The 25,670-nt window shown below is 46.4% G+C and overlaps 2 protein-coding genes across 2 annotated transcripts in view; one reads left to right on the forward strand and one right to left on the reverse strand.

Annotated features, from left to right (window-relative positions):
- PDZD9 (PDZ domain containing 9) overlaps positions 1–5,299 on the reverse strand; it is a 243,244-nt gene extending 237,945 nt beyond the window's left edge. Inside the window, exon 1 of the mRNA XM_085630212.1 lies at positions 5,141–5,299. Within this exon, the coding sequence (XP_085486338.1) occupies positions 5,141–5,177 (37 nt within the window). The 5' untranslated portion in view covers positions 5,178–5,299. The remainder of the gene's footprint in view (positions 1–5,140) is intronic.
- Positions 5,300–12,505: 7,206 nt separating this feature from the next.
- Positions 12,506–25,670, forward strand: part of MOSMO (modulator of smoothened) — a 97,531-nt gene continuing 84,366 nt past the window's right edge. Inside the window, exon 1 of the mRNA XM_085629117.1 lies at positions 12,506–12,862. Within this exon, the coding sequence (XP_085485243.1) occupies positions 12,757–12,862 (106 nt within the window). The 5' untranslated portion in view covers positions 12,506–12,756. The remainder of the gene's footprint in view (positions 12,863–25,670) is intronic.

Here is a 25,670-nt window from a genome sequence, read left to right on the forward strand (position 1 = left end):
ACACTTTATAGATCAAGATCACCTACCTGAGGACCTTAATTGGGTGATACTTGAAACTATACAGACAAAGAACAACAATGCAGAAAAAATCCTTTTTGAGAGGGAACAACGCTGGGTGCATCGCCTCAAAACTGACATAGAGGGTTTAAATGACAATATCCCTTGGCACTCTCTAGCATGACCATCATGGCCATTAATCCAATATTTACCCTCAAACATGTACCACCCATGCATACATTAGCTGCGCTTAAAAAACACTACCGAATCATTGAGTAAACACGCGCACAAGGCACGCATCCAGTTCTCAGAACTAACATGAGGAACTATAAGTCAATCCAACACTTAACATCAGAAATATGATGCCACTTATTTACCAATATAATTTCCGGGTGAGTGTAAAGATGCATTGAATTGCTCCATACACGAGAGCAATGCCAACTATTGCCGACAAAACCATCAAACTATAACGTTTTGTTGCCAAATACGGTCGCAGATTTCATCCTTAGACGACATAGCCCCTATAATCAATATACGCTCCCTTTTTACATTCAATAAGGGCCATTTATAATTAATGTACGAGTAGTCCAAAAAGCACAGTGATGTAAACATTTAGTTCTGTGCATTCTGTTCAACTACAGTATGCCAACCAACCGATGCCAACCAAATGAACCGGAGATAGTCCTCCAACCGGAGTTGAAGAGCAGCTCTGAACGGGCCCGCGTCACCCGGGTTACCGTTCACAGAGCTAGAACAAGCAGCGCACTTGTACAAACCGGTAAGCCTCCACGAGGGACTCGCATAGACGCCAGATACTAAGAAGTAAGCGATGACTAATCTCATATTTATTTCCACAGCAACTGTGTTTGACAGAGCTCTCCGGTATTCCGAAGCAGTTCACATTTAGAACTTCAGAGGTAAAGAAACTCTTTTGTTTCCTTCTGTTTGCCCAACAGTTTGATTGCATTTTTTACCGAGAAACAGCCGTTCCTTTGTCAGAATAGCAAGAGTTCGGTACAGCGGGGATCCGCATATGCTTTACAGGACACTAATTGCCTCTTTTTAAACCCAGTACTTAAACTACAGTTATGAAGTGACTACCAAAACTTGCTGAACGACTAGGGCAAGTCTTTAATCTATGCCTGAGACACCACCACGAACAATTAAGATCCTGCTTTATCAATCGCATTAACTTAATTCTTGAACAATAGCCTATCTGTGTACTATTTCATGATACTTTCCGTTTCTCAATTGGGTGATAAAGATAGTCATCATTGTTTTCCAAATGTAAACTGAACAATTGAGTCACTAATTTCTCAGCATTGTAATTTTTAACCAACACCCTAACTCTTTCCTCTCTAACTCATACACCTGAATATTCCTCGATGTACCCTTCATCCAAAAAGTGTAAACAACGTGCTTAGGTATTTTACCTCTAATATTGAACTGCGAAATATCCTATCACTACTGTACCAGTACCAACAACCTTTTCTTCCAATGAGTATAGCAACAGGTTGAGACAACTTACACTCTTTTCTTTCAGGTACAGATACCTCAGATTTGACCTCAAAACGATCAGGGTGGTGAGTACCCACCTAATCATTAAGAGTCACAAAGCACTCTATGAAACCCCGGTCCTGACGAAAGCCTCTAGAGGTTCCAAGAGGCTGAAACATGTTGACCAACACCAGTGCGTCAGACCAGTAACTTGGTCTACACACGCACGACTGCGTTTTCAATTTCCCACGTCACTCTTTTTAATAAAACCCCTGAGTAGTGACGCAAGGAATTTTATCTCACTTTATTAGAGCCCAAGCACACCCTCTTTTCATTTCTGACCACTACTGACAAACCAGTTGGTCTTCCTCCTGGCGGAGGTCAGCATATTGACTAAGAAAAGACCCAATGATAATGCTGTTACAGTACACCTGGGCGGAGAAGCAAGATATACCACCCTTTTGCCTGTGTACGTATATGAAGGTTTTTAGGTCTCGGCTGCGAAAGGCTGCGCTTGCGCAGTCTCGCTCCGAGATTTAATGAGTTGGAGTGACTTTGAGAAGAGGGGCTTGCACCCGCCCCTCTTCTATCCTGTTCTCCATTGGCTGGCCTCTTAAATGCTGGCCAGCCACTGGAGAAGAGGTCCAGTCACTCCGTTGAAGCCCCGTCTTTTTCGGATCGGGGGGCGTGTTTTTTGCGAGAAGTCTCAGGGAGGAGACAACAGCAAAACACGCCCCCAAATCCGAAAATGAGGCTCCCTTTCTCCGAGGCATTTTTGCTGTGCCTCGGAGAAAGGCGGTGGTGTGCTTGCCTTTTGCTCTGCCTTGTTTATGATTCCGCCGATTAATAGGTTTTCGTAGACAATGTAGGTTTTCGTAGACAATGTATTTCCCAATTCCAGCACTGGCAGTAAAATAATCTAATGATCTACTGTCAAACGCTTCCGCATGTTAAAAAAATAACGCTTTATTTTTAAGGAGACTCCTATCAGATTTGTATTCTTATTTGGAATTAGTATGTCAGCGGTGCCCCTGGGGCACGGAGATTCTTTTAGCTTCCCGGGGTTTTCAACCAGAGCACAGTCTAGCCCTCAAACGCCGGAACCACGCCGTCTTTCTGGTTACCCAGGGTGCCCCCCTCGCGCTCAGTGGCAGCGGTCGGAGGAAGATGGCGGCCGCTGGAAAGACGGAGGAGCTGCTTTTGTTATAGAGGCCGCAGAACACAGGAGAGGGACAGGTTGCGGCATCCGGCGGCGGGGGTGCAGGCACCAGCGGCCCGGTAAGCGGTCGAGGGGACCTGGGAGGCGGCAGTCTACCTCACAAGGCCTTCCAGCTCTCTCGCAACTCGCGAGAGTATCCGGCAAAGGGAGGCGGCCTGTAAGTGGGCCACAGGGACAAATCTTCGGCTAACTCGCCGATCTACGGTCGGGCTTTCCTTCAGATGTACCGACATCGGTCATAGATCGCATTATGTGAGGTCAGAATCCTAATCGCATAACAAAAGCTGCGGGGCGAAGGGTGTACGCAAGCTTTGCTGAGGAGATCTCTGAGCCGGTTGTGTGACAGGGCTGCCGAGGTGCGCTTTGCTGAGGCACACTTTGTTAACATTGCCTCATCATTTTCCTTTAGTTTTTGGTGTGTGTTTATTTATGAATTTTGGGATCAGTTTCTATTTTGTGCACGATAAATTGGTGAAGAGAATTTTGCATCTGATTAACATTCTACGTTCTTTATGAATGCAAGCACATATATCTCAACTTCCTGTTCTCATAGATACAGCTTCTATAAACAGATCTTTCATGGCCAAATCGGTTGAAAATGTACATGCAAAAAATGTTGTGAAGTAAACAAACGATCCTTTAATGGCGCTATTGAAGATAAAAAGTAACAAATAATTCCCCCTTTCTGAGGGGCTATGTTTTTTTTAAAGTCGATTTGTGATACTGACCATATATAAGTGAACATGTTTTAAAAGCATTTCAAGGTGTGCACAGTTTTGCGTGTTTTACTGAGAAATTATTAAATGTTTTGTATTGAATCTTAAAAAGGGGCTGCAGGTTTTTTATCGTCGTTGGCTGAACAGTATCACTTTTGTTTACTATTCTATTTTCCAGATTGATTCAAAATGAGGTCTAAGGTTGATTGTAAAATAGAAGCGAGAGTAGGTACCTCGTATCAGTTGTGCACTCACAATTGCTATGGTGCAGCCATTACGTATTTGGTACAACGTTCAGCATTCAGATGCTCCGATTTTGCGTATACCTGCTTTGCATCTTTGGCTATCATTTATGATCGAGAGAGATTTCCCATTTACTTCTTCTACTACTGCTTTCAGTTTACAACTGCTGGCTGCCCTTCTTGTCTTTGATTATTACCTGCAGACTGGGAGGGTGTTTCTTTTGGAAGGTGAAATGGTGATTTAGTGTGATGTGACTAATGGGTTCTCGTTCGGAATTATGTTATTCACGTATGGAGGGATGGATACACCCCCAGGATAAATCACAGAGCAAGTGGTAGGTGAAAATGTTAATAATTGAGAGAATGCATTTTCGAGGAGCACACTAGCACTGATGTATGCATGAGTGATTTATTACGAGAGGCATGTCTGTGCCAAGACCGGAACACAGAAGAGGCTCTACACACGGGGGCAACAGGAAGGGTTGTGATTTCAATACAGCACCACCGTAGTAACAGGATGGGTTAGTCATGCGTAGGATCCCACAATCCAGTCAAGTGAGGACAGCCAGGATAACAACACAGGTCTTCTTAATCCTACAGGTGACATATCCACTAAACCCCATCATAGATTTTACAACCATCTGAAAGGGAAAAACTGTACACACTCAAGAACACTGCCTGAACACAAAATGAAGGCTGCTTGTATTTTCCTCTGCGGAACATGTTTTATTTAGTTTTTAGGTCTCGGCTAGCGAACAAGCATTTACAATGCAACGGTCTCGTCATTGTTAAAGTTAGAGCTATTGGCATTGCTCATGACATTTATTTTTGTTTATGTTTTTGTTTTTAAAACATGTAAAGAAACGGCATTGTTATTTACAATGTCAATAGCTTAATCAGTGTGTGTGTAGGTGGCTCTGTGTGTGGGTGCAAATGCAATAGGTCTCGCATTTGAGAGTGATTAAGCTATTGACATTGTAAATAACAATGCCGTTTCTTTAAATGTTTTAAAAACAAAAACATAAACAAAAATAATGTCATGAGCAATGCCAATAGCTCTAACTTTACCAATGCCGAGACCATTGCATTGTAAATGCTTGTTTAAGATGGTCTCCACGCAACTAAAGACCATGGCTAGACAGGACAAGTGGTCCATTTTCCCCCTTTTTGATTTTTTGTACCTTCAACAGCCCCCATTTCGCCCACCGTGACTTTTTAACCAGTTTTTTTTCCTCTCTTGCATCGAATATATCATACTAAAGTTGTGCTCTCATCCAATCCGGTTTTGCCCTGAGGAATCTGGTACATGTAGATTTGTATCTCTAATGGCAAACCAAAGACACGCGTACCTGAACGGATACCGTTCGCACCCCTTACAATGGACAACTTGATGGCTTTGCATACCGTCACCTCCAGTGTCATTATGTAACGCTGACATCACTGACAGGTCCGTTGCTTCCAGTTCCTACCTGATATGGGATTTCTGGACACTTCTAGGCCTTCCATTTGTCAAGGACATATCAACTCTCCTGTAAAAGACATATTATCCACTCGGTGCTGCTTTCCTTTGACTATTAACAACATTCAACGTACAGGGAACGAGCAGGGATGACGACACATTCTCATTAGAGGAGTACCCCGGCAACGACCCAACGTGGGGTCACAATCACTCACGTCCTGGCCCTGTGCGTCATTCTGACGTTTTTCATAACGTGCGGTAGCTTGGAAACGGAGCGGAGGGGTGTTTTTGAATCTGTCTGCATGTACTATACACAGATAGGCTCTCAGTGGAAAGGGGGACTGGTGGGAGGCGTGCTATGGGCCTTGATGGCTTGAGGGGCTTAAATAGTGATCCTAGAGCTAGTAGAAGGTTATCTTAATGAGATGCTGAGGTCAGGTGGACAGTCTCAGGGGCTGCGAGTGTCAAATAGGCTTGGAGCTAGCAGAGTTTCACTCCGCGGAATTTCACGGAGTCACTGGGAAACTGTGGAATTCCTGGGAGTTGCGTGGCGGGAGGAGTGCTGTATTGTTCGGCCACCCGGCCTAGATAGTACCTGCAACTACCCTCCTCTACAAACAAACAACACCCGTAGGAAGAGGGGAACCCTCGCTGAACAGTCTATCTCTTGAAAATACCCGAGAAGTGAAACAACCAACTGTAGTCCAGCACAAGGGCAGGAGATGATTGGTAGATCTCAGTGCCTGGTGCAAAACATGACCACACCTGCAGCTCATACCATGGAGAAAATAGCAGTCTTTAAAAAGCTAAATAGGTCATTTCAGAGATACACTATTTAAGAAACGCAAAGACGCACTGCCTTAGTCACTCTGCGCTCTGTAGACATGAAGCAGACGCGGTAAGTTGGGTTCTAAGTTTATTCCTTACAGCCCACAAAGAGTGCGGATAGAAGTCAGAGCTAGAATATCGTTATGACAGTTGGGAGCATAGAAGGAGGGGAGAGGGCAAGGTGGAATGTTGGAGAGCCAATAGGAAGGGGAGGATAACAATGGGTGCTCTCGCGCAGGAGAGCCTGTGAACAGTTACTGCCAGCGTGCGACATTGCATAGGAATAAATTACAACATGCTCCATGAGCTAGCTAAGTCGGACGGCCGCGGACTATGAAGTGGGTGCCCTTCCCCAGGTTGACTCGATGCGGCCATATCAGAGATACAGGTGGGGCCCTAGATACACTACTTAAAAAATGCATAGAAAGATGCATTGCACTGTCCAATAATCTCTGCGCTCCATGAGTTACGGTGGGCCGGACGGCGGCTCACCCCCTTGTCCGCCACACTCCTCCCACTTGGTGAAGCCCCCCCATGCACTAACTTCCGTGACTCACGCTTCGGCAGCCTGAGCCAGATGATGAGGCTGTCCTCATTCAGTTCTCCGTCTGCCATTTTGGGGGGCCTTCCAACCTGTCTCCGCTCCGGGCCTCCTTCTGCACCAAATGAAAAACAGCTGCCGCACGTGAGGCGGCCACAGCAACAGCGAACACGCAGACCATGCCCACATGTAATTCCTATGTGCAGTGAAACCCCACTGGTGAGGATAAGTCGCCATCCTCAATGCAGCTGTCAAACAGGGGATGAGGCGCTGTGATGATCACTGGGCTGCTTTACAGAAGCACATCCCAGGCCCAGACAGAGGCTGATGGAGTTAAGAGAGAGGCCTACTGGGAGAGTGGGGGAAAGAGGTCAGACCGTGAGACTACGGACAGTGGGAGATGACTGAGGAAGAATAGTAGGGGAGAGCGCAGTGAGTGCACCGGTAAACTCCGCTCCGCCAGCAGAGCGGAGTTTTGCCAAACTTCGCGATCCAAGTGGAGCGTGGATTACCAAAACTCAAGCAGAGTCTACCGCCCACCCCTATTGCTGAGGGGGTTTTGACAAATGGACCCAACCACTGTCGGTGATAATGGTTGTAGCGGTGACGTCACCGCATAGGTAATAAAAGGGCCAAGGGAGCCTGCCTCGTTTTTTTATTCAAGTACCACTTAACCCCTGTGTCTGTGTCCTTACTTTTCTCCTGCTGTGGGGCCAAATAGATACGTGGTAACAGCACCAATCTAACAACTGGCGATGAGCGGGCTCTCGCTCCCCTTACGCGTGCTGTCTCGGCTGCTTGTGGTGACCGGTGGTCTTGTTTGCTGGATGCAGAGCGTATCCTGTGGCCCAGATGCACTCGTCTCGCCCGCATTTCCACCAGCTATCCTGTTTCCTGGGCCCCTGCACATGGCAGTGCAAATCCGCGTCCCGCGTCTGTGCAGGAGATGCCTAGTCATCTCCAGCACACTGTGGTGCCTGCAGGGATTGGCCGTCACGTGAGGCTGCTTCTTCCAGGTCGTGCTGTTCCACCTGGTGCCTGTGGGGCTTGGCCTTCACGACAGGCAGCTGGTTCCTGGTCGTGCTGCCCCACCTGCCCATCAAAGACACTGTGTGCTGCCCAGTGAGGGGCCTGTATTACTGCTGTGGCCTCCTAGTGCATGTCTGCTGCTGTGGTTTCATAACCTCTACATCTGCGATGGTTCGAGGTGAGGAGTGCATCCCTGCCCGTTCCCCCAGCCTATCAAGTGGCTACCAGGTGTCTCCTGCGGGGTGTCCGGCCTATTACGGCTTCCTGCAGTGGAGTTTCACCTGTGTCCTTATCACATGCACGCCTGATAACTGTACAGATGTGGTGGGTCCCACCCGCATCAAGGGCCCTGTTCCTGTCCAAGCAAAAAAGAGTTCAGCCAGCAACAAACCCAACCATTTTGTAAAAGTGTGCAGATCTTCTACACTCGAAAAAGGGCAGAAGTCCAAAGCAATACATGCCATACAGACTCCAGAATTGCAAGAGAATGTGGAAAACATGGACGATGATGACACAGATGGAGAAGTTCACATCATCCAAGCTCTGCAGCCCAGTGGATATCCGTGGAGACCCATTCCTAAATGCAACATCCTCCTGGCAGGTCATCAGCTACAGGCATTAATCAACACAGGGGCTTCAATTAATATTCTGGCGCGGTATGTCATGAAGACACTCCTCTTACAACCGGTCTTACGTCCCATGTCCACCCAAGTCTTTGCATATGGATCATCAGTGCCACTCCCACAATCAGCAGTGTTCACAACGGAGATCAAGCATGACTCTCACTCCGCTTGTGCCAAAGTGTAAGTGACCAATGATGGCTCTGGAATGCTGTTGAGCTGCTAGACAGCGGAACATTTTCAACTATTAGCTTTTGCCTTCAGCGTCCATCTGGGAAGTGTAGAAGAATTGGTGAATGATTTTGCAACCCTATTCAACGGTACAGGATGCTTAAAAAAAACATCTCATATACTTGCACATTGATGACTCCATCCAGCATGTTGCATTGAAGCATCAGAGGGTGATGTTCCATCTGCGCCCCAAGGTGGAGGCAGAACTACAGAAGTTAGAACAGGCGGACATCATCAAGAAGGTTGATGGCCCTACACCCTGGGTATCTCCGATCTTGGTGGCAAGAAATTCCAAGCAGCCAGGAGAACAGGAGAAGTCAGAATATGTGTTGATATGCGCCTACGCAATCTGGCCATCCGACGTGAGTGACACCTGACGCCCACGGTTGATGACATTGTGGCTGAGGTTATTGGCTCGAGGTGGCTTTCCAAGATGTATCTCTGGGCAGTGTAACATCAGGTACTGCTCGCACCGGAATCAAGAGCAATCACCACATTCTCCACCCACGTGGGTCTGCGGAGGAATAAACACCTCAGTTTTGGAGTATCCAGTGCAGCAGAAGTTTTCAGCCCACAATTAGAGGGATGTTGGCTGGCCTTTCAGGTGTCAGCGATGACATTCTGGTACACACCCCTGCACTAGAAGAACACCTCCACCACCTGAAAATGGCATTCCAACGATTAAAGGTGAAGGAGTCATGACAATTCCCGTGACAGTCCACAACATTCAAACAGCTTGAGCACCCACCAGTGTGTGCAGTTTCTTATGGATGGTTACATACTGTGGGTGATTCATCCAAAACCTAACTGCCCTCACCACCCCCCTTAGGGAACTGAGCAAAGCCAATACCGCATGGAGCAGGGGACCCGCCCAAGAAGCGGCATTTCAGGCGACCAAGAAAGCTTTGTCAGCAGATACTACACTGGTTTATTTTGATCCCAGCCGTGAGTCAGAGCTGTCTGTTGTTGCGAGTTCCATTGGTCCAGGGGCTGTACTGTCGCAGAAACAAACAAATGGTAAGTGGGCTCCAGTAGTGTATGCCAGTTTTGCTTTGACGGAGACCCAACAACGTTACTCTCACATTGAAAAGGAGGCCATTGTGGTACAGTGGGGCTGTCAACATTTCGACCTATACCTCTACGGTCAACTGTTCACTGTTTATATAGAACACAATCCGCTGATTCTTCTCTCCCCTTGATCCTCCTTCAGCCCTCTCCAAGGATTGAGAAATGGATTCTCCAACTACAGGCTTACTGTTTCACAGTGGTATATCGACCTGGTGCCCAGAATCCTGCAGACTATTTGTCTAGACATGCCAGACCAGCCACTGAGGAAGAGGAGTCTAATGCTGAAGAAATAGAGGAATATGGTAGGCTGGTAGTAGAACGGTCTACACCTCTGCACATCTCACTAGAAGACATTGTTCAGGCTACAGCCAATGATAAATGCCTCCAGTTAGCCATCTCTGCAGTTGCATCAGGAAACTGGTAAACTCTTAACTCATAAAGTCTCCCATCGCACGGAGGAAGCATGGCTGACACTGGCGTCATTACACGATGTTCGACTGGAACTAGCAGTGTCCCCAGACGGATGCTTGATTAGAGGACTCCGCATGGGTTATTCCGAGAACGATGCAACAACGGTTAGTTGATCCCACCCACACAGCTCATCAAGTAATCGTAAGAACCAAATTGAGGTGCAAGGTATGGTTCCGTAGTCAAGACGATCTAGTTGAACAGACAGTAAGATAATGCCCGCTGTGTCAGGCTGCTAGTTCTATAGAGCCTCGGCACCCATTATTACAGAGACCATTCCGCTTTTTCCGTGGCAACGAGCGAGTGCTGATTTTGACGGCAGGCACATGCTAGTTGTCATAGAGGATTTCACAAAGTACCCGGAAGTTGAGATCGACTTCACTTAGTATCACAAGTGGGGGAGGTGGAATAAATATAGAGGCGACATATGTGTATCCCCTACCATCGAATTGCAGCCAGACAGACGCCTCATTTTGGAAGTATCTGGATTTGAGGACACACCCCCGCCCTGAGGAGATTGTTATGCTAGCTCTCTTACAGGTACTCAAGGGGGGAGGACCCTCGAGGTGTATAACACTCTAAATGCTGGTTGCTGATGCTTTGCCAAGTCTCTTGTGAATCTGATAGGAAGTGGGGTGGTGGATGGCTTCTATTTTGCACTTTATGAGCTGTATCTGATGTGTCTCTCTGGTGGACCCGATATTTGTTTTCATGCTGCACTGTACCTTTTCTTTTTTTCTTATCAATAAAAATTCTTTATTAAAAAAAAAAAAAGAATTTACTTAGTATGTGCAGTTACGGGGCATTTGTCATCTGAAAATCACACCCTGTTGGCCCCAAGCTAATGGAGAAGCAGAATGGTTCATGCAGACATTGAAAAAATGTGCGCAAACACAGAATTATGCAGTGGATTATAGGACCTTAGTTTATAGGGACTGAGTCATCCTACCACCTTAGTGCCCTTGAGCCCAGAACCGACTAGCTATAGTGTCTCACTTTCTCTCCTACTTACTCAGAGACAAATGATTAGACACCCCAGAACACAACACTCCCGACTCTCTCAGGAATCGCGGTTGCAAGATACAACCTTTCGCTCGCACTCTTGTACCTTTTCACAATAAGATCTGACAGGGATACAAACAAGTTTAAAATATTTATTTTAACTAGCGTGCTCTAATATGCAGTGTACATGCCACAATAAGCAGGAAAATGCATAACACAAATATGGTGCGCATAGCAATTAGTCCATGAATCATGAAATGAGCTTTCATTATAAAAAGACAGTGTGGCCTAATCTCCCTACCCTTGTTTAAAAGCAAAATGATTATATATCAGAAGATCTCTGGGCGTTATCTGCAGACCCCGTACCTCAGTCTATAGATAGTAGATCTACATCACAGGCACTGTCTTGCTCTTCTCTCTGGAAAGGTCCCTTTCCAAGTGTGGGCTACCTATTCATGTCTTCCACTAAGACCAAAGTATGTATTCCCAAACAACAGCTGCATCAGTATGTTTTGTCTAGGTGCTAAGGCCGGACCAGAACAAAATAACAAGGGACATTGTTGATTGACCTTGCTCACAATGTTCAGACTAAATCCCAGGAACCTGCAGAGGGTGAACACAGCTATAGGTTCTCATGGGAAAACGGCAAAAGAGGCATTTGCAAAATAAACTTTTGTAGTAACGTGTGCAGAGCAGCAAACAATCTGCAGCATGCTCGTGCTAACTTAGAGAAGAAGACAATGTCGCCATGGGCCTTGTGACAGGTGCTCCCTTGTTTCTGGAGAAAGCTAGAACTCTGAAGAACTCTAATCAGACTGAAAACTGTCAGGGGCTGCTTTTATTCCTTCCAGGTTGGCTTGGATGGTATTTCACCAATGCAGAGCTGCAATGCTGTGCCTAGAGTTGCAAAGGGCCTTTGTCATTTTACAGCTCGTGTGGATGGCACTTGCTAATTCTATACTTAAAGACTTTGCTGTTAAAATGGCAAAAACATTTGTTACCTTCTGGCTCTGTGTAGAAAGTATATTGTCTCAAAATATGTATAGCTCCGCTTCTAATGGCCTGATTCCCAATATATTCCCCCCCCCCCCCACCGTCCCCTAAAAAAAATCACTTCTGGAGGCACCACTGACACCTGATATTGAGCCAAGGCCTGGTTCCCCAGGTATTAAGTTGCTGCTCTAGCCGCAAAGCCACATCTCCTCCCACAGAAGTACTTGGTGGTAAACTACAGAATACTTTGGCAGTGAGGTCTCAAGTTTCCCAGGTTCTTGGCGAGCGGCTAGTTCAGTTTTTTACTTTGCGTTTTGGGAATTGTAGTCCCGCTTTTACGTTATTAAAAGCATACCTGTAAGTTCCATAATGGAAAGCTAAACCGTGGTCAGGATAAGCTACTCTCGCATGAAATTGGAAAACTTCTAAGTTCTGCTTCGGTGTTTGTGTTACTTATGAAACATTAAGCCAGCCACCTATCGCTCACTTTGTTAGCCGCTTATTTTCCTTTGTAGGTGGGGCTTGCTTCAGTCTTTGCGTTCAGTGCCTAGGGCATGCTTTTGTCTGGACCTGGAAACAGTGGGTGTTGTCCCTCTTCTTTTTCTAGTGCAGAAAACCCACCATAACACTCATGAGAACGGACAGTGGGGTGGTGTACTTCCGGGAAGCACTGGAGCTGGACTTGTACTTCCGGCACGGCGTCCCGGCGCTCTCCGGCCAGCTTTCTGCCGCTGGCTCCCGTACGCGGCTCTTGGAGGGGACGCTCCCCTCCGGCGCTGCCTGCTCCCCGCTCTGAGGCCCAGCGGCGGCGGTGGCGGGGCGAGCTGAGGCCGCGGTGAGCGAGATATGGATAAACTGACCATCATCTCAGGATGTCTCTTTTTAGCCGCCGACATCTTCGCCATCGCGAGCATCGCCAACCCCGACTGGATCAACACCGGCGAGTCTGCAGGTGAGGAGGAAGAAGTAGGGGCTAGGTCGGTGGTAAAGGATGCTCTACAATTCGGGGGGCTCTGCAGCATTAATTATACGGCAAGGTGCCATGGCATGAAAGTGTGTGTTCGGGGAATTAAAGCAAGGGTCTGCGAGTTACAGTCTTACGGGCCGTGGATGTCCTTACCAAAGAGAGTGGTCATTAACGGGCTTTGATGCTGTAGGGCGTGTAGTAAACGTAAGCACAGTGTGCATTCAGAATATGTTTTGTATCTGGGAACCTAAAATCTACATTGTTATGAAGGACCTTCCTTAGGTGTGCTGTACAAGGGCGCTTCAATGCCTGTGTGCGACCGTGTATCTAAATAGTGTGGTGGTTCTGAAATTCTAACTTCATGCCTGTCTGGCGGTAACTGGACGCTGGCATAAGGTTCAATGAGAAATACCGAGTGATGGTGGGGGGGATAGTACGTGGTCGGCGGGAAGAAAGCAATGCAAGTGTGGACGGTTTGGATATTATGCAAAATTAAACTAAGGGCCGGGATTCCGTAACGTAAGTGTGTGGTCCTATACCTTTGAGCTGAGAGTCATCAGAGCAGGTATTTTCGGCCGGGGTCTGCGATTTATTTACACTGGTCCACTGATAAAGGAGACTGAGCCGAAGGTGGTTTTATGATTGGAGAGGCTTAAGCCCTGTCGCCGGTACAGTGCTCAATGCATGTTGTGTTAAAGGCATTCCGTTACAAGTACGGTACTTGTGTTTCGACGTCGTCAATGTTGTGCGATATTAACTTGCTCCACTATGGAGGAGCGGGAAAATGGGTGTGAGATGATCGTACATAATTGTAGTCCTTGTGTTTTAGTATTTATTAGAAGTTCGGTACCTGTTATTTAAGGCTGTCGACTTTGGAGCGGATAACAGGCTAGGCCATTAAGTATTTCTTGTTTTTTTTCTGCAGCCGCGGGCATAGACCTCATGGCACTTTTTAAGTCTTAGGAAAATATACTTAATGCACTTTACAGTACCGAAAATAACCTTAATGGCATTCACAAATGTAACACTTTGTTAAGTTCGAAATATCTAGGGTTGCGTTCTATGTCATTTTACGTAGAGGAGTAGAATGGTTCTCATAGGCTCGATAGGTTGGTTAGAAAAGGAGGCAGGAAAAAGCGTCAAGATAGAAAAGTCCTACAATAGACGTGAAGTATAGCGCTGAAAGAACATAGGAAAACAGTAACAAAATTAGTTGAGAACGGCCCTCATAGCTGTAATTTTACAGTACCATAGGATCACGTGGAGTGTTTATACTGAAGTGTTTCTAAAATGTGTTCTTTCACTGTTTTTTTAAAGAAAGGTAATTATAGGTTCAATCTGAACTCTTTAATGGATTTGTTCCGTGTTCTTTGTGCAAACAGTGACAATGAGCGTACAAGAGTAAAGGTTTCAGCATATACCCTGTAAAGTGGATTGAGTAAAGCTGTAGCCCTTTCTTTAAATGCTATAGTTTTGAGACACTGCTGGTCATAGTTGAGTGTGCTCAGTTTTAATGCTCTAAAGTCACACATGATAGCTAAAAGGTGCACCAGGCTTTCAAGGGCAGCTGCATACTGTGTGAAAGTGCAAGGGATATGTGATCTATCTAGTGACGGAGATCATTCTGTCTACCGCGTCAAGAGATTGTTTTTGTACCAAAGTGTCCATGATGGAGGAGGTTCCGATGTTGGTTGCTTCAAATAAGATGTGTCTCGGCGAATTTATAGGAATTTCAGAAGAACATTGGAATTTGATTCGCAGTTAAAAGGTTTTACCGAATGAAGTTTGGCAGCGTCTGCTGAAAGTCAAAATTGCTAACCAAGCAGCTGTGTTTAGGTCTCGCCTGAGCCAGCGCATGCGCTGCAAGACATTTAGTTAGGGCTTTTAAAAGTGCTGCCACACGGCCTAGCGCTTGCGTTCTCGCGCGCGCAGCCGCCAGCTTTCAGCGCCCTGGCCTCTCCTTTCGCGCGCACCACTCTCGTTTTTTTTTTTGCACCTGCACGCACACAACTCCCGGGCTTGTTGCTCGCTCTTCTTGCTACAATCGCGATCACTTTTGATCGTTTTCACTGTTAGCCATAAAATACCTGGTGTCTGCTTTACAAAGCTTCCATTGATAAAATTGTGAATTTTTGCATCATAGATTTGCACTTATGATTTGAGCAATTTATATTAATTTTCATGTATTCCTATTCGAAGATAACATCATTATGTAGCGTTTTAGGAAACCCTCCCTGCTCTCTGAAAAGTGAGGATCTTTCACTTTTGATTTTGCCTCTCCTTCTTCCCTGAAGTACACTCTGTCCCTTGGGAAATAAAACATATTACAAGGAGCATGCACGTCCCAGCCTTCTTTAAATCTATGCTTTCCTGATTCCTTCCTTTTTTGATAGTAATTACATTCATCTCAATAAACTCAGCACTCGTTTTAGTTCCTTCGCATTGCTGAATGACTTCTTCTGACACTGGTGGCGGTAAACTTTGAACGTGATGGGGGCATATATCCAGGCTGAACACACTGAGCATATTCTTACACAACAAGACCAACCCATTTGCCTATGCGAAACTAGGTGAATAATTGCATTAGAAAACAGTGGTTCTCATGGATATAATTTATTTAGCTCTATCTGCCTTTCGTCGCTATCACTCGTCTCTCTTGTTTTCTCTCTCTCGCCCTCTCAAACACACACACATTTACTCTTAGCCTCTGTGGCACTCTCGATCTCCCTTTTGCACGCACATTTTTCGCTGTCAGCTTCCACGACTCTCTGCTGCTCCCCTTCTTTTACTCTTTCTCTTTCATTCACTCTTTCCGCAGCCTATCTGTCTCCATGGCTGTCTCTGTTTCTCTCTCATATTATGCCTCTCGCTCTCTCTCGCTCTGTTTTTCTCTCTCAAACACACACACAAAGGCTCACAGATGCTTGTAAGCACACGTGTAAATGCAGCCCGGACAATGAAAAACATCTGAGTGTGGCCAGACTACGTAAACTTTGTACACGTGCAGTGAATTTTGCCTGAGCTTTTTTTGCACCGACCTTCTAAGTGTAAATATGATATTTTCACCGATGCATGGCTGCACAAAACGGGCTTCTGCAGCAATCGGTGCAAATGTTTGCATTGATCATTCTGTGCAGATTTTGGTGCAAGCATTGTGGTGCACGAGTGTCATGGTACTATGTCGGTTGTTCAAGGGTAGATGGGTTCAGATCTTCGTTTCGGTCTGCTCTTTAGTTTTCACAACAAAGCAAAGACAACCCTGAAAATGTCCATGGAGCATAAAACATCTTAATGTAAATTGTCCAGCAAATTCCCACTGCAGATCTGGATAGGGAACCCCCCTTGCTTGGACGCTAGCCAATAGGTCTCGCCTTTGGGACCTTATAAGTGTTTAACCATGCAACAGTTAATGTTGCTGCACCAAGGATATTGTGCTGCATAACTAAATACTTATAAGGTCCAAAAGCGAGACCTATTGGCTATGCCAATGCATGTTTTCTTTGGAGTGTCCGTATGGTGACACTCATCAAATGGGGTTTGGTCCGAACAGAACTACCTTTGGTGTTTCCACTCGACCCTACCTGTGTAGAAGATGAGGGATGTGTCTCAGTCTGTTTTGTTATGTTTCATGATTGATCCTGATGACTCTTTATGAATCCCTGAAAGGCTGCTTACGTTTAAAGAAGACCTACAGTGGGATATTTCTGAGATGGTTCAAAAATAGGTTCAGTTGCTAAAAGTCCTCTGATCTCTTTGATCCTAGCATATTTTGAAATGACAAGATAATTGCTTGACCCAGGAGCATGGAGTTGTGAGGAATATAGGCCATATTTTCATCCGTAACCTGTTAGTGTTTTACTTCTGCTTTGATGCATATCAAAAGTTACTACTTTTTTATGTTTGGTCAATGGTCAGTCTTGGACATTGAAGAAAAATGGCTAAACATAATAAGTCGCATGTCGAGATCCCTTGCAGTTTATGGCCTTCTTCCGTATCCCTCTCTCTCTTCCAAAACTATCCAAGCTGTTAATCCATCTGTTCTAATCGAAATGAGCAGGAATATGAACATACTTCGAAATGAGCAGGAATATGAACATACTTTCACTCTACCAGATCCCACCTAAAAGATGGGTGGCTTTAATGTTCTAGATTTTTATGTTTATTTAAATATGATTCAAGTTCATTATAAATAGAACATTGTTGTGTGGTGGTTTTTTATTTTTTTATTTTTTTTAACTCGATTGTCTTGTCTTTCGATTTCATTTGAAGTCTTTATGGGAATGATTTCTCCAACTGCCAGAGAAAAATAACCCAGCAGCTCGCTTGACTCCGAGTGCCTCTCTGTCTCTGCTGTGATCTCTTCTCCCCTTAAACAGGCCCACTGGCTCCCCAGCAAAAAACTATCTTCTTTTGAGGCTCGGTGTCTCAAGCTCTGCAAAATCTGGGCCCTTAATATTAAAAACATATGTTTAGACAGTCTCTTCCTTCCCGAAACTCCCGCTCCACTTCTTTAAAGTGCTCCTCATCCATTCCATCAAGATGCCAGGTGAGGATGTAGAGGCTTCCTGTCTGGCTGCTAAACTCTGGAACTCTGTGCCCTTGGGCATCCAATCCACTTCAGTTTCAGAACTAAAACAAAAACCTCAATTTTCAGGACTATCCCTGTCCTACTCAGTGTCACAGGCTTACCACTCTGCCCTAGCGCCAGTGGAGTAACCCGCACGCTCTATGAAACGACAGTACTTGCTTGTGCTCATAAACCCGTCTGCGTTGGGCTCCCCAGAAGTTGTTTATTAATTGCTTGTTCGTACTGTGCACTCAATTTGATTAGAGACCTGCGATAGTAATTTGCTTCCTGTCAAACAGTTGTGCCTGGCAGTATCTCCCGATTTGAGCTTTAGGATATGGAAGTACAAATGTGGTGAGGTCAAGGACTGGATTAGAAGCGTCTATTGGGGTTGCCAGAAATGTTAAGTATGAAGTTGCAGTCTAAAATGTGCCATAGGGGTTTTAATATCTTTCAGGCCAGCCTATACGGCCCTGAAAACAGCCCTCTGGCCTGCAAACTACCTGGAAACTATAATGACCACGGTGATACCCAAGTTTGTTTTACAGGCTCTGCAGCTTTCACCTTTAGAAAAGGAGTTCTGTTTGATGGATGGCTTTAACTGCACCGGCTTATCATGGCTAATACATGGGTGGGCTGTTGTAAGTAAACAAACAATAGGCTGTAGGCTATGTTTTAGCAATAAACAGTACACATTAGCTGCTGAAATGTGTATCAATTTCGAAAGAATGTGAGTAATATCACACCGTTGACACGTTTGAATATGGCATAAGCTACTGTTCTTCTTTTCAAGTTGGTGTAAAGCATTGAAAGACACGGGAGAATAAATAGGTGAACAAACATTGATGGCAGGTCTGCTAGAAACAGAAGGCAGCTATACTGATCTTTTTAAACCTACATTCTCTCCCTGGTATGATGTTGTAAAGATTTGTATCTTTTCCCTTTGTTTCACACTAATATCAATAGTCTGCCATTCAGTGCTTCATTTTCTTCATGTTTCCTTATTTATACTTTTTGTTTCTTATGAAATGCATTTCTATGCATTCTCCATGCTTCTCTACATTAACCACACTTCTCAAATTGCTACTAAGCAGAACCATGAAGTTTGTATTGCTCCCTATTTTTAAACTCTAATTTATCCACCCTGCACTCACCTCTGCCTTGACATACTATTTCGGAATTGGATTCATAAGGTCTTACCCGTCAGTCTCTTGTTTTGTGGCCTCTTTAAACACAGCTTTTGCTCCTCCTCCCTAAATTAATTCTGTGGTTAATGTACTTACCGATAGTCATAGGCTTTCTTAATTGTTTTCCCACTCCTTTTGGCATTTTAACTCTTTTGGAAATGTTGGTATTGTCTTCAAAGATGCTTTCCTTCCCTCTCATTTTCGTTACATTCGGGTATTCGAAAACAAATTGGACGTTGATTTGACGGTGGTAGCAGTAGTCTTGTCATGTCTGCTCTTGCACAGTCACAGGTGTTGATAAACATTCCTTTACCCTTTTTATGACGAAATGCCCTCTTTTAAAAAAAATTCATTGGACTTTCTTATTTTAAAGTCTTCATATTTGCATATATTGCAAAGCTTGGAATTGGTGATTAAAAATAATTAACTAATTCAATATATTATGGTAGGAAATGCATACGCCAAAGACTCAACACTAATGGAGGGCTTTAGCTATCAAATGAAGGGTTGCCAGGGCAGACACTTAGAACGTTGCTATTTTACCCGTAAAGTGCTCCAACGAATAGAGTAATGCTATGCACTGTTTCAGTTGGGCTTTCTTGGCCTGTATGCATTTCGGTTTTTCGAAAACTTGCCGCCTACACACATTCGTCTTTTAGAGTCTAAAATTATTACTGTGACCGACATTATGGTTCCATAAAAACGTTAATCTGACAGTTGGCTTATATTTACATTTCCTCTGCTTATGAACTAAATTACAGATTTTTGTTTTGTTTTGCTATTGAACATTTTATGGAGCTGGGGACGTAATCTACAATTATGTAAAGTAACTGTCAGTTTTATATTTGATTTTATGGTTCTTTTGAAATTCTAACCCGTTCATTTTCTAACTCTCTGCATGGTGAATTACAATTAGATTTTACCATGCCCAGGATTTTGGACTGCAGCCATCTATCGCCTTTAAAGTAAAATTATGTATCTAAATGCATTTCGAGGCGCCCCTGTGAGTGTTTGTAGTGTTGAAGGACTGCACCAAATGCTGCACTTTTAATTTTTTGCAGTGTTTGACACTCCTTTATTCCTACCGTAAGGTTTTGGGCTAACCGGTCTGTGATGTTGAGGTTCAGTTTCACGTGTGTGGACTGCAAACGTGTTTACATTATAGTTGTCAGGCTTTAGAATGGTTTACAAATGTTTCTCGAACATCATACAAGGTCACCGCAGCGCTTTAGGTTTAACATTGTTTTTATTGACATTATGCAGCAATGCGACAACATACATATCTCGTAGTTCCTGACCCGGGAAAGCATCTGCATGCTACGGCGTAATACAGATTTCTCAGTTATACAGCAATGTCAAAAAGGAAAAAACTTGAAAAGAAAAAAAGAAAGAAAACATTACCACCCACGTACTGGTGTTCTTGGGCCTATCTCGTTTTTATGCGCTCTCGGGCAAGAGTGGGAGTGTATCTCATGATGCCGTAGGTGGTTCAATTGTGAATTCATTCATTTTGTGAGATACTATTGGCTGCCAGACATCCCTGAAGCCCTCAGTGGAATTAATGAGGCAAGCCTGTATCTGGCCCATCCCTAACGTGCCACTACCTATGTAACCTATGTCGATCTTATCTGTGTCACCCAATGCGATAAGATGTTTTGGAGTGCTGCCCCCAGGACCAGTCCTAAGGCTTAGATGGTAAGTCAATGAGTTGGGCAGTCCCAGCACTACATAAGCTGGAAACCGCGGTATTTGTGTCTTGAATTGCCGGTCTACGTCATCGAGAATCGCAGTCCAGTATCCCGTTAGTTCCCTGCACCCCCAAAGCAGATGTACCAATGTGTCCTGCTCCCCACACCCCGCCAGCAAGTCGGGCTATGATCCGGGTTCCCTTTGTACCGGCGTCAAGTTCCAATATGTGGCTATCTTGACTGCGGTTTCCTTGCTGGCGGTGTTACGTGCAGTGTGGGTGGCCCGGTAATAGATGTCTTTCCTTTCCTTTCCTGCCATTTCCCGACCCAGCTCCTTCGCCCAACGTTTTTGGCTGGCCGTGGGCGTTGTAGGAGCCTGGGGACGCAACATACCGTACAGTTCAGAGATCATTTTCCTGTCCGTAGTCTTCGTCAACAGCCATCTCTCATATTTTGTCAATTTCCTGTTCGCTTTTGGCTGCACTTCCGGCTGAAGGAGCCAATGGCGGATCTGGAGGTAATGAAACATCTTTGTTTCAGGGAGGTCAAAGTGTAGAAAGAGGTCAGGAAATGAGAGAATTCCCCTCTGCGTCAAAGAAGTGCCCTGTCGCTTTGCATTCAGTACCCCTCCATGTCTCGAACGCCCTCCTGTGTAGCCCAGGTAAGAAGTCTTTGTTGTCTAGTAGAGGGGTCATGGGAGAGGGGAAAGACGACAATCCTCGTTTAGTGGTGACCCCATCCCAAACCCTCAGTGTGTGCATTATGGGTGAGCCCCAGAGATTTGAAGGCCTATCTGCACTCTGCAGAAAAGGGACTTTCCAGAGGGAGAGCTTCGCTAGCAACCTATCCTGAAACAGCCATCTCTTTTCAGACTCCGGTCTATTCCACTCTACAAGGTATCTGAGTTGTACCTCTCTAAAGTATTTCAACACATTCGGGATCCCCAGGCCTCCCTTATCCGGTTGCAAATAGCCCAGCTCCCTTCGCATCCGGGAACGTGCCCCTGCAAACTGCTGTATCACCTGTTGCAATTTATGAATAATGCCCGGTGGGGGCCATATCGGTATCGTCTGGAATAGGTAAAATGCCTTGGGAAGGATAGACCTTTTGATTTCTGCTACCCGACCCAGAAGCAACAGTTGGTGACCCTTCCAGTGCTGTAACTCTAGTGATCTGCGTGATTAACTTGGAGTAATTCAGCATGACCGTTTGTGACACGGACGGGGCCAGTTCAATTCCCAGATATGGGATAGATGTCATTGTCTGTATCCCTGCATATGCATCTCTACTCTTCTCTGACGATGCCCCTCGCTGGCTGAGTGGGAGAATCATTGAGTTCCCGACGTTGACCCGGAATCCCGACACCTGGCCAAAAGATTCTAGTTCCTGTAAGAATGCTGGGACCGATTGCTCTTGCGACGCAAGGGAAGCGATAATCTCATCCGCATAGAGGCTTATCGAATGCCTTTCTATGCCAAAGGGAATGCTCAGGATGTCGGGGTTATCCCTTATCTTCTGTGCCAGCAGCTCTCCATATAGGGCGAAGAGGAGGGGCGACAACAGGCACCCATGCCGTGTCCCCCGTTGGATCTCGAAGGTTGAGATGAGATCCCATTTACTCTGACTGTTGCAGTGGGCGCGTTATAACGGCTCCTCACCCAGGCTGTAAACCGGTCCCCCAGTCCGAAGTGTGCCAGGGTCTTGTCTAAAAAGTCTCAGTTCATACAGTCCAATGCCTTCTCTGCGTCCACCGGCAATAGAAGAGCATCCATGGTGGTTCGGTGGGCTTTGTCAACAAGATGTAGAATGCGCTTGGTGTTATCGTTACTCTGTCTATTGTGGATAAAGCTGGATTGGTCGGGTTTAATGATGCCTGGCATGAGGGGGCCCAACCTGGCTGCTAGCACCCCCAGTGAACAGTTTCAAGTCTACATTAAGTAGCGACACCAGGCGATAGGAGTTGTAAAGGGTCTTGTCTTTTCTGGGTTTCGCAGCACCACTATGGAAGCCGCTAACATGTCAGGGGTATCGACCCAGGTCCAATAAAGGAATTAAAAAGCAGCATCAGGAGTGGAGCTAAGATCTGGCAAAAGACTTTATAGAATCCCGCTGAGAAGCCGTCGGGGCCCCGGGGATTTCGTAAGCTTGAGGCGCGAGATCGCCCCTATCACTACCGCCACTCTTATCGGTGCCTCCAATGCTTTTGCCGATCCTGGAACTAGCGCAGTCGTGTTTGCGCCCTGTAAGGACGTGGTAATGTGGGAGCTTAGAGGGGTATCCGCGGCGATTAAAGATGAGAATAGAATAGAAGGTCTGGAAAACCTTCGCAATCTCTTGCTCCCATTCTAATACTTCCCCCTGTACCCGTCTTGAGGGACTGGACCTTCGTCTGTTGGGTGCGGGCTCTAAGCTTGCTTGCCAGCATGCGCCCGGTCTTATTCTTCCCCCCCCCCCCCCCCCCCAATATAGTAGGAGAGTTTGAGTCTGAGGGCTGCATACTCAGCTCTGTCCAGATCGAGCCCCGCCAACTGGGCCCTTGCCGCTGTCAGCTGGTGCCAAACTCTAGGCGCGCCGGTCCTGCTATATACCATCTCGAGTTCCAACACTTGCGCCATAATCTGTTGTCTCTTGATTATGCATTCTCTGTTTTTAGCCGCGGATATAGCTATCAATTCTCCGCGCACCACTGCTTTGAGGGCCCCCTCATAAGGTGGGCAGGGAAATATCAGGGGAGTCGTTCCAAGTCCAGGTAGTCTGTAATGTACTTGTGGATCTGTTCTATTACCGCTGCTCTATGCAGCATTCCCTCCTGTAGTTTCCATCACTGCGGTTTGCGATGTGGCTGAGGCACCCGAAGGGTCACTGTAACCGTGTCATGGTCCGAGAGTGCCTCCGGCATAATGTTCACATCCCTTACCAGTTCTGTCAAATCCGTGGTACCTAACAGGTGGTGGAGTCGGGCATACCTGCTGTGTGCGTGTGAATAGAAACAAAAATTGAGGCGTGGATGAGCTGCCTGCCAAAGGTCTATCAGCCCTCTAGTCTGTAGCCAACTTTTCCCTTTGGAAGACAGTTCCCCTGTTTGAGTATAGCAATGGCTCGATCTATCCATAGTTATGTCCATTACTAAGTTTAGATCCCCTCCTACCAATAACCACCGCTCATGTGCACTCAGAGATTCGGAAAGAGCTGCTTTCAGAAATTTCTCCTGTCCCGAGTTGGGCGCATAGATGGACTTCACCATTAGGCGTGAGCCTCCCAAACAAAGCTTATAGGCTAAAAGGCGACCCTTCACTTCTGCTACTTTATCCCCCATCTGCCCTGCGAAGCATTTAGCTACGAGTATACCACTCCCGCTTTTTTTTTTTATCCATCGTTGAAGAGAAACTGCTGGGGAAATGCCCTGAACCTCATCCGGTGCCAGTCTTTAGGGAGGAGATGGGTCTCCTGTAGGAGACACACATCTGCCCCCAAATTCTCTAAATAGGACAGTATGGCTTTTCATTTATTAGGGTTGTTCAGGCCCCTCACATTTAGGTTGGCGACTTGTGTTGTGGATTGAGACATGACATATGATCGGAGGTGCATCACTTCACCAGCGAATTTCCTCGCCCGTCGCGCGGATGTGTGACTTCTTCTCCCCTCCCCCGATCTTATCTGCATCGAGCCTATTCAGCCGGGTTTCCATTTGCAGCACACCAGTTCCCCCACCTTAATACCCCATTCCCACAAATTGTCCAGCGCCTGCAAGGCGTAGTCGCGTGCACCTGGAAAGAAGAAATAGAAGGACATATCCTGACCTGAAGACCCCACCCCCCACCGTCCCTATGTATCACACTTCTTTGCAGCAGCCCCTCCGGAGATCATGAGCCGTCGTGGGATGGTGTGTCCTTGAGGACTGTCTCTAGCGCTGCCTGTCGTTCTTGTGCTATAGTTGTGGGATCAGGCCCCAGTGAGTTAACAGGAAGGCGTCTCCGTTCGACTCTCTGCCACTGCTCTCGTGCTGTCCGGTGTTCCGGACTGGCATTCTCTTTAGGGCTATGATGTGCCAGTGCTAGTATCGTGCAGGCCTCTTGCAATGATTTGAACTGGTGTAGTTTGCCGTCCCATTTGAAAATTAGACCGAATGGATGGCCCCAGGAGTATGCCGCGCCTTTGTCTCAGAGATGTGTGGTCACCTCCCTGAACTCTTGCCTCTCCTGTAATGTGATGGCAGCCAAGTCCTGATAGGGGGCTATAGAGTGGCCCAGATACTTAATCTGTTGCTTCGCTCTGGCCTCCTGAAGAATGCGTTCTTTGAGGGGGGAATCTGGTAAGAAAGCAGACATTTCTGGTGGGGGTGTAGGGGCCCGTCTCCTCAGCCTCACTCTGTTGTGCCTGGTCAATGCGGATCTCCAGATCTGCCGAGGCTCCTAAGATGTCGCGGAACATCTCCTGTAGATATGGAACAATATCTGATCCCTCTGCGTCCGAAGGGACTCCCTTCACGTGAATGTTCCGCCCAAAGCGGTTTTCAAGATCCTCCGTATGTTCTTGTAGTTTTTATATGTTGTTCCCTTAGGCGTATCCCCTCCTGTTGGAGGTGTTACCTCCTCCTTCCTGACCTATTCCTGGTCTTCGATTGTGGCCACTCTTTCTTCGAGCGCATCCACATCACGGCGGATCTCTTTCACTTTGCCTGCCACTTCGCCTTTGAGTGTGTGGAAATCTTCACGTAAGGTGTTGAACAATGTCTCCAGAAAGGAACGGGTGATCGGGGCTGCTGCGCCCTCTTAGTCGAGGTGTAGCTGTTTTGTAGGTGAGGACCGGTCTTCTCCCCCTTCAGCTTGTGGGGGTTTAGTTAACATGTCTTTCAATGCGGTTGAGATCGGCAGTATTGTCCTCCGCTTGTTATGTAGCTAGAGCTCTGAGACTGGTGATTTCAGCTAGGGCATAGGCCTCCACTGCGCTCTCTGCTCACACTCCCAGCAAAGGCCCGGTCTTTGGCCACGCTTCTTGTATGCTGCTACTCCTTTTTGTGTGCAAGAGTGTCCTAGTTCCCTTTCAGATGCCAATCACTGCCTCAGGGCGTTTATGCCAGTCGATTGCTCTGGCTGAAGCGTTGCGGGACAGAGTAGTCGCCTTCAGCCTCCGCCACCTGCTACGCCATCAGTCACTGCCCTGTGGACCGCCCGTCCCTCTGCACCTATGTGTGGCTAGAGTCGCACTCTCCTCCTTGTTAATAATCCCTACTCTGCCAATCTAGTCCTGGCGGCGTGCTGCACCAGTGGGCTTGTGGACTGCACCTTTCAGGTGCCCTGTGGGCCCTCTCCGACCTCCATGCCACCTCGCTTGGCCAGCTGCGACCGCCA

This window comes from Triturus cristatus, chromosome 10 (genome assembly GCF_964204655.1).
Source record: "Triturus cristatus chromosome 10, aTriCri1.1, whole genome shotgun sequence".
NCBI classification, from domain to species: domain Eukaryota; kingdom Metazoa; phylum Chordata; class Amphibia; order Caudata; family Salamandridae; genus Triturus; species Triturus cristatus.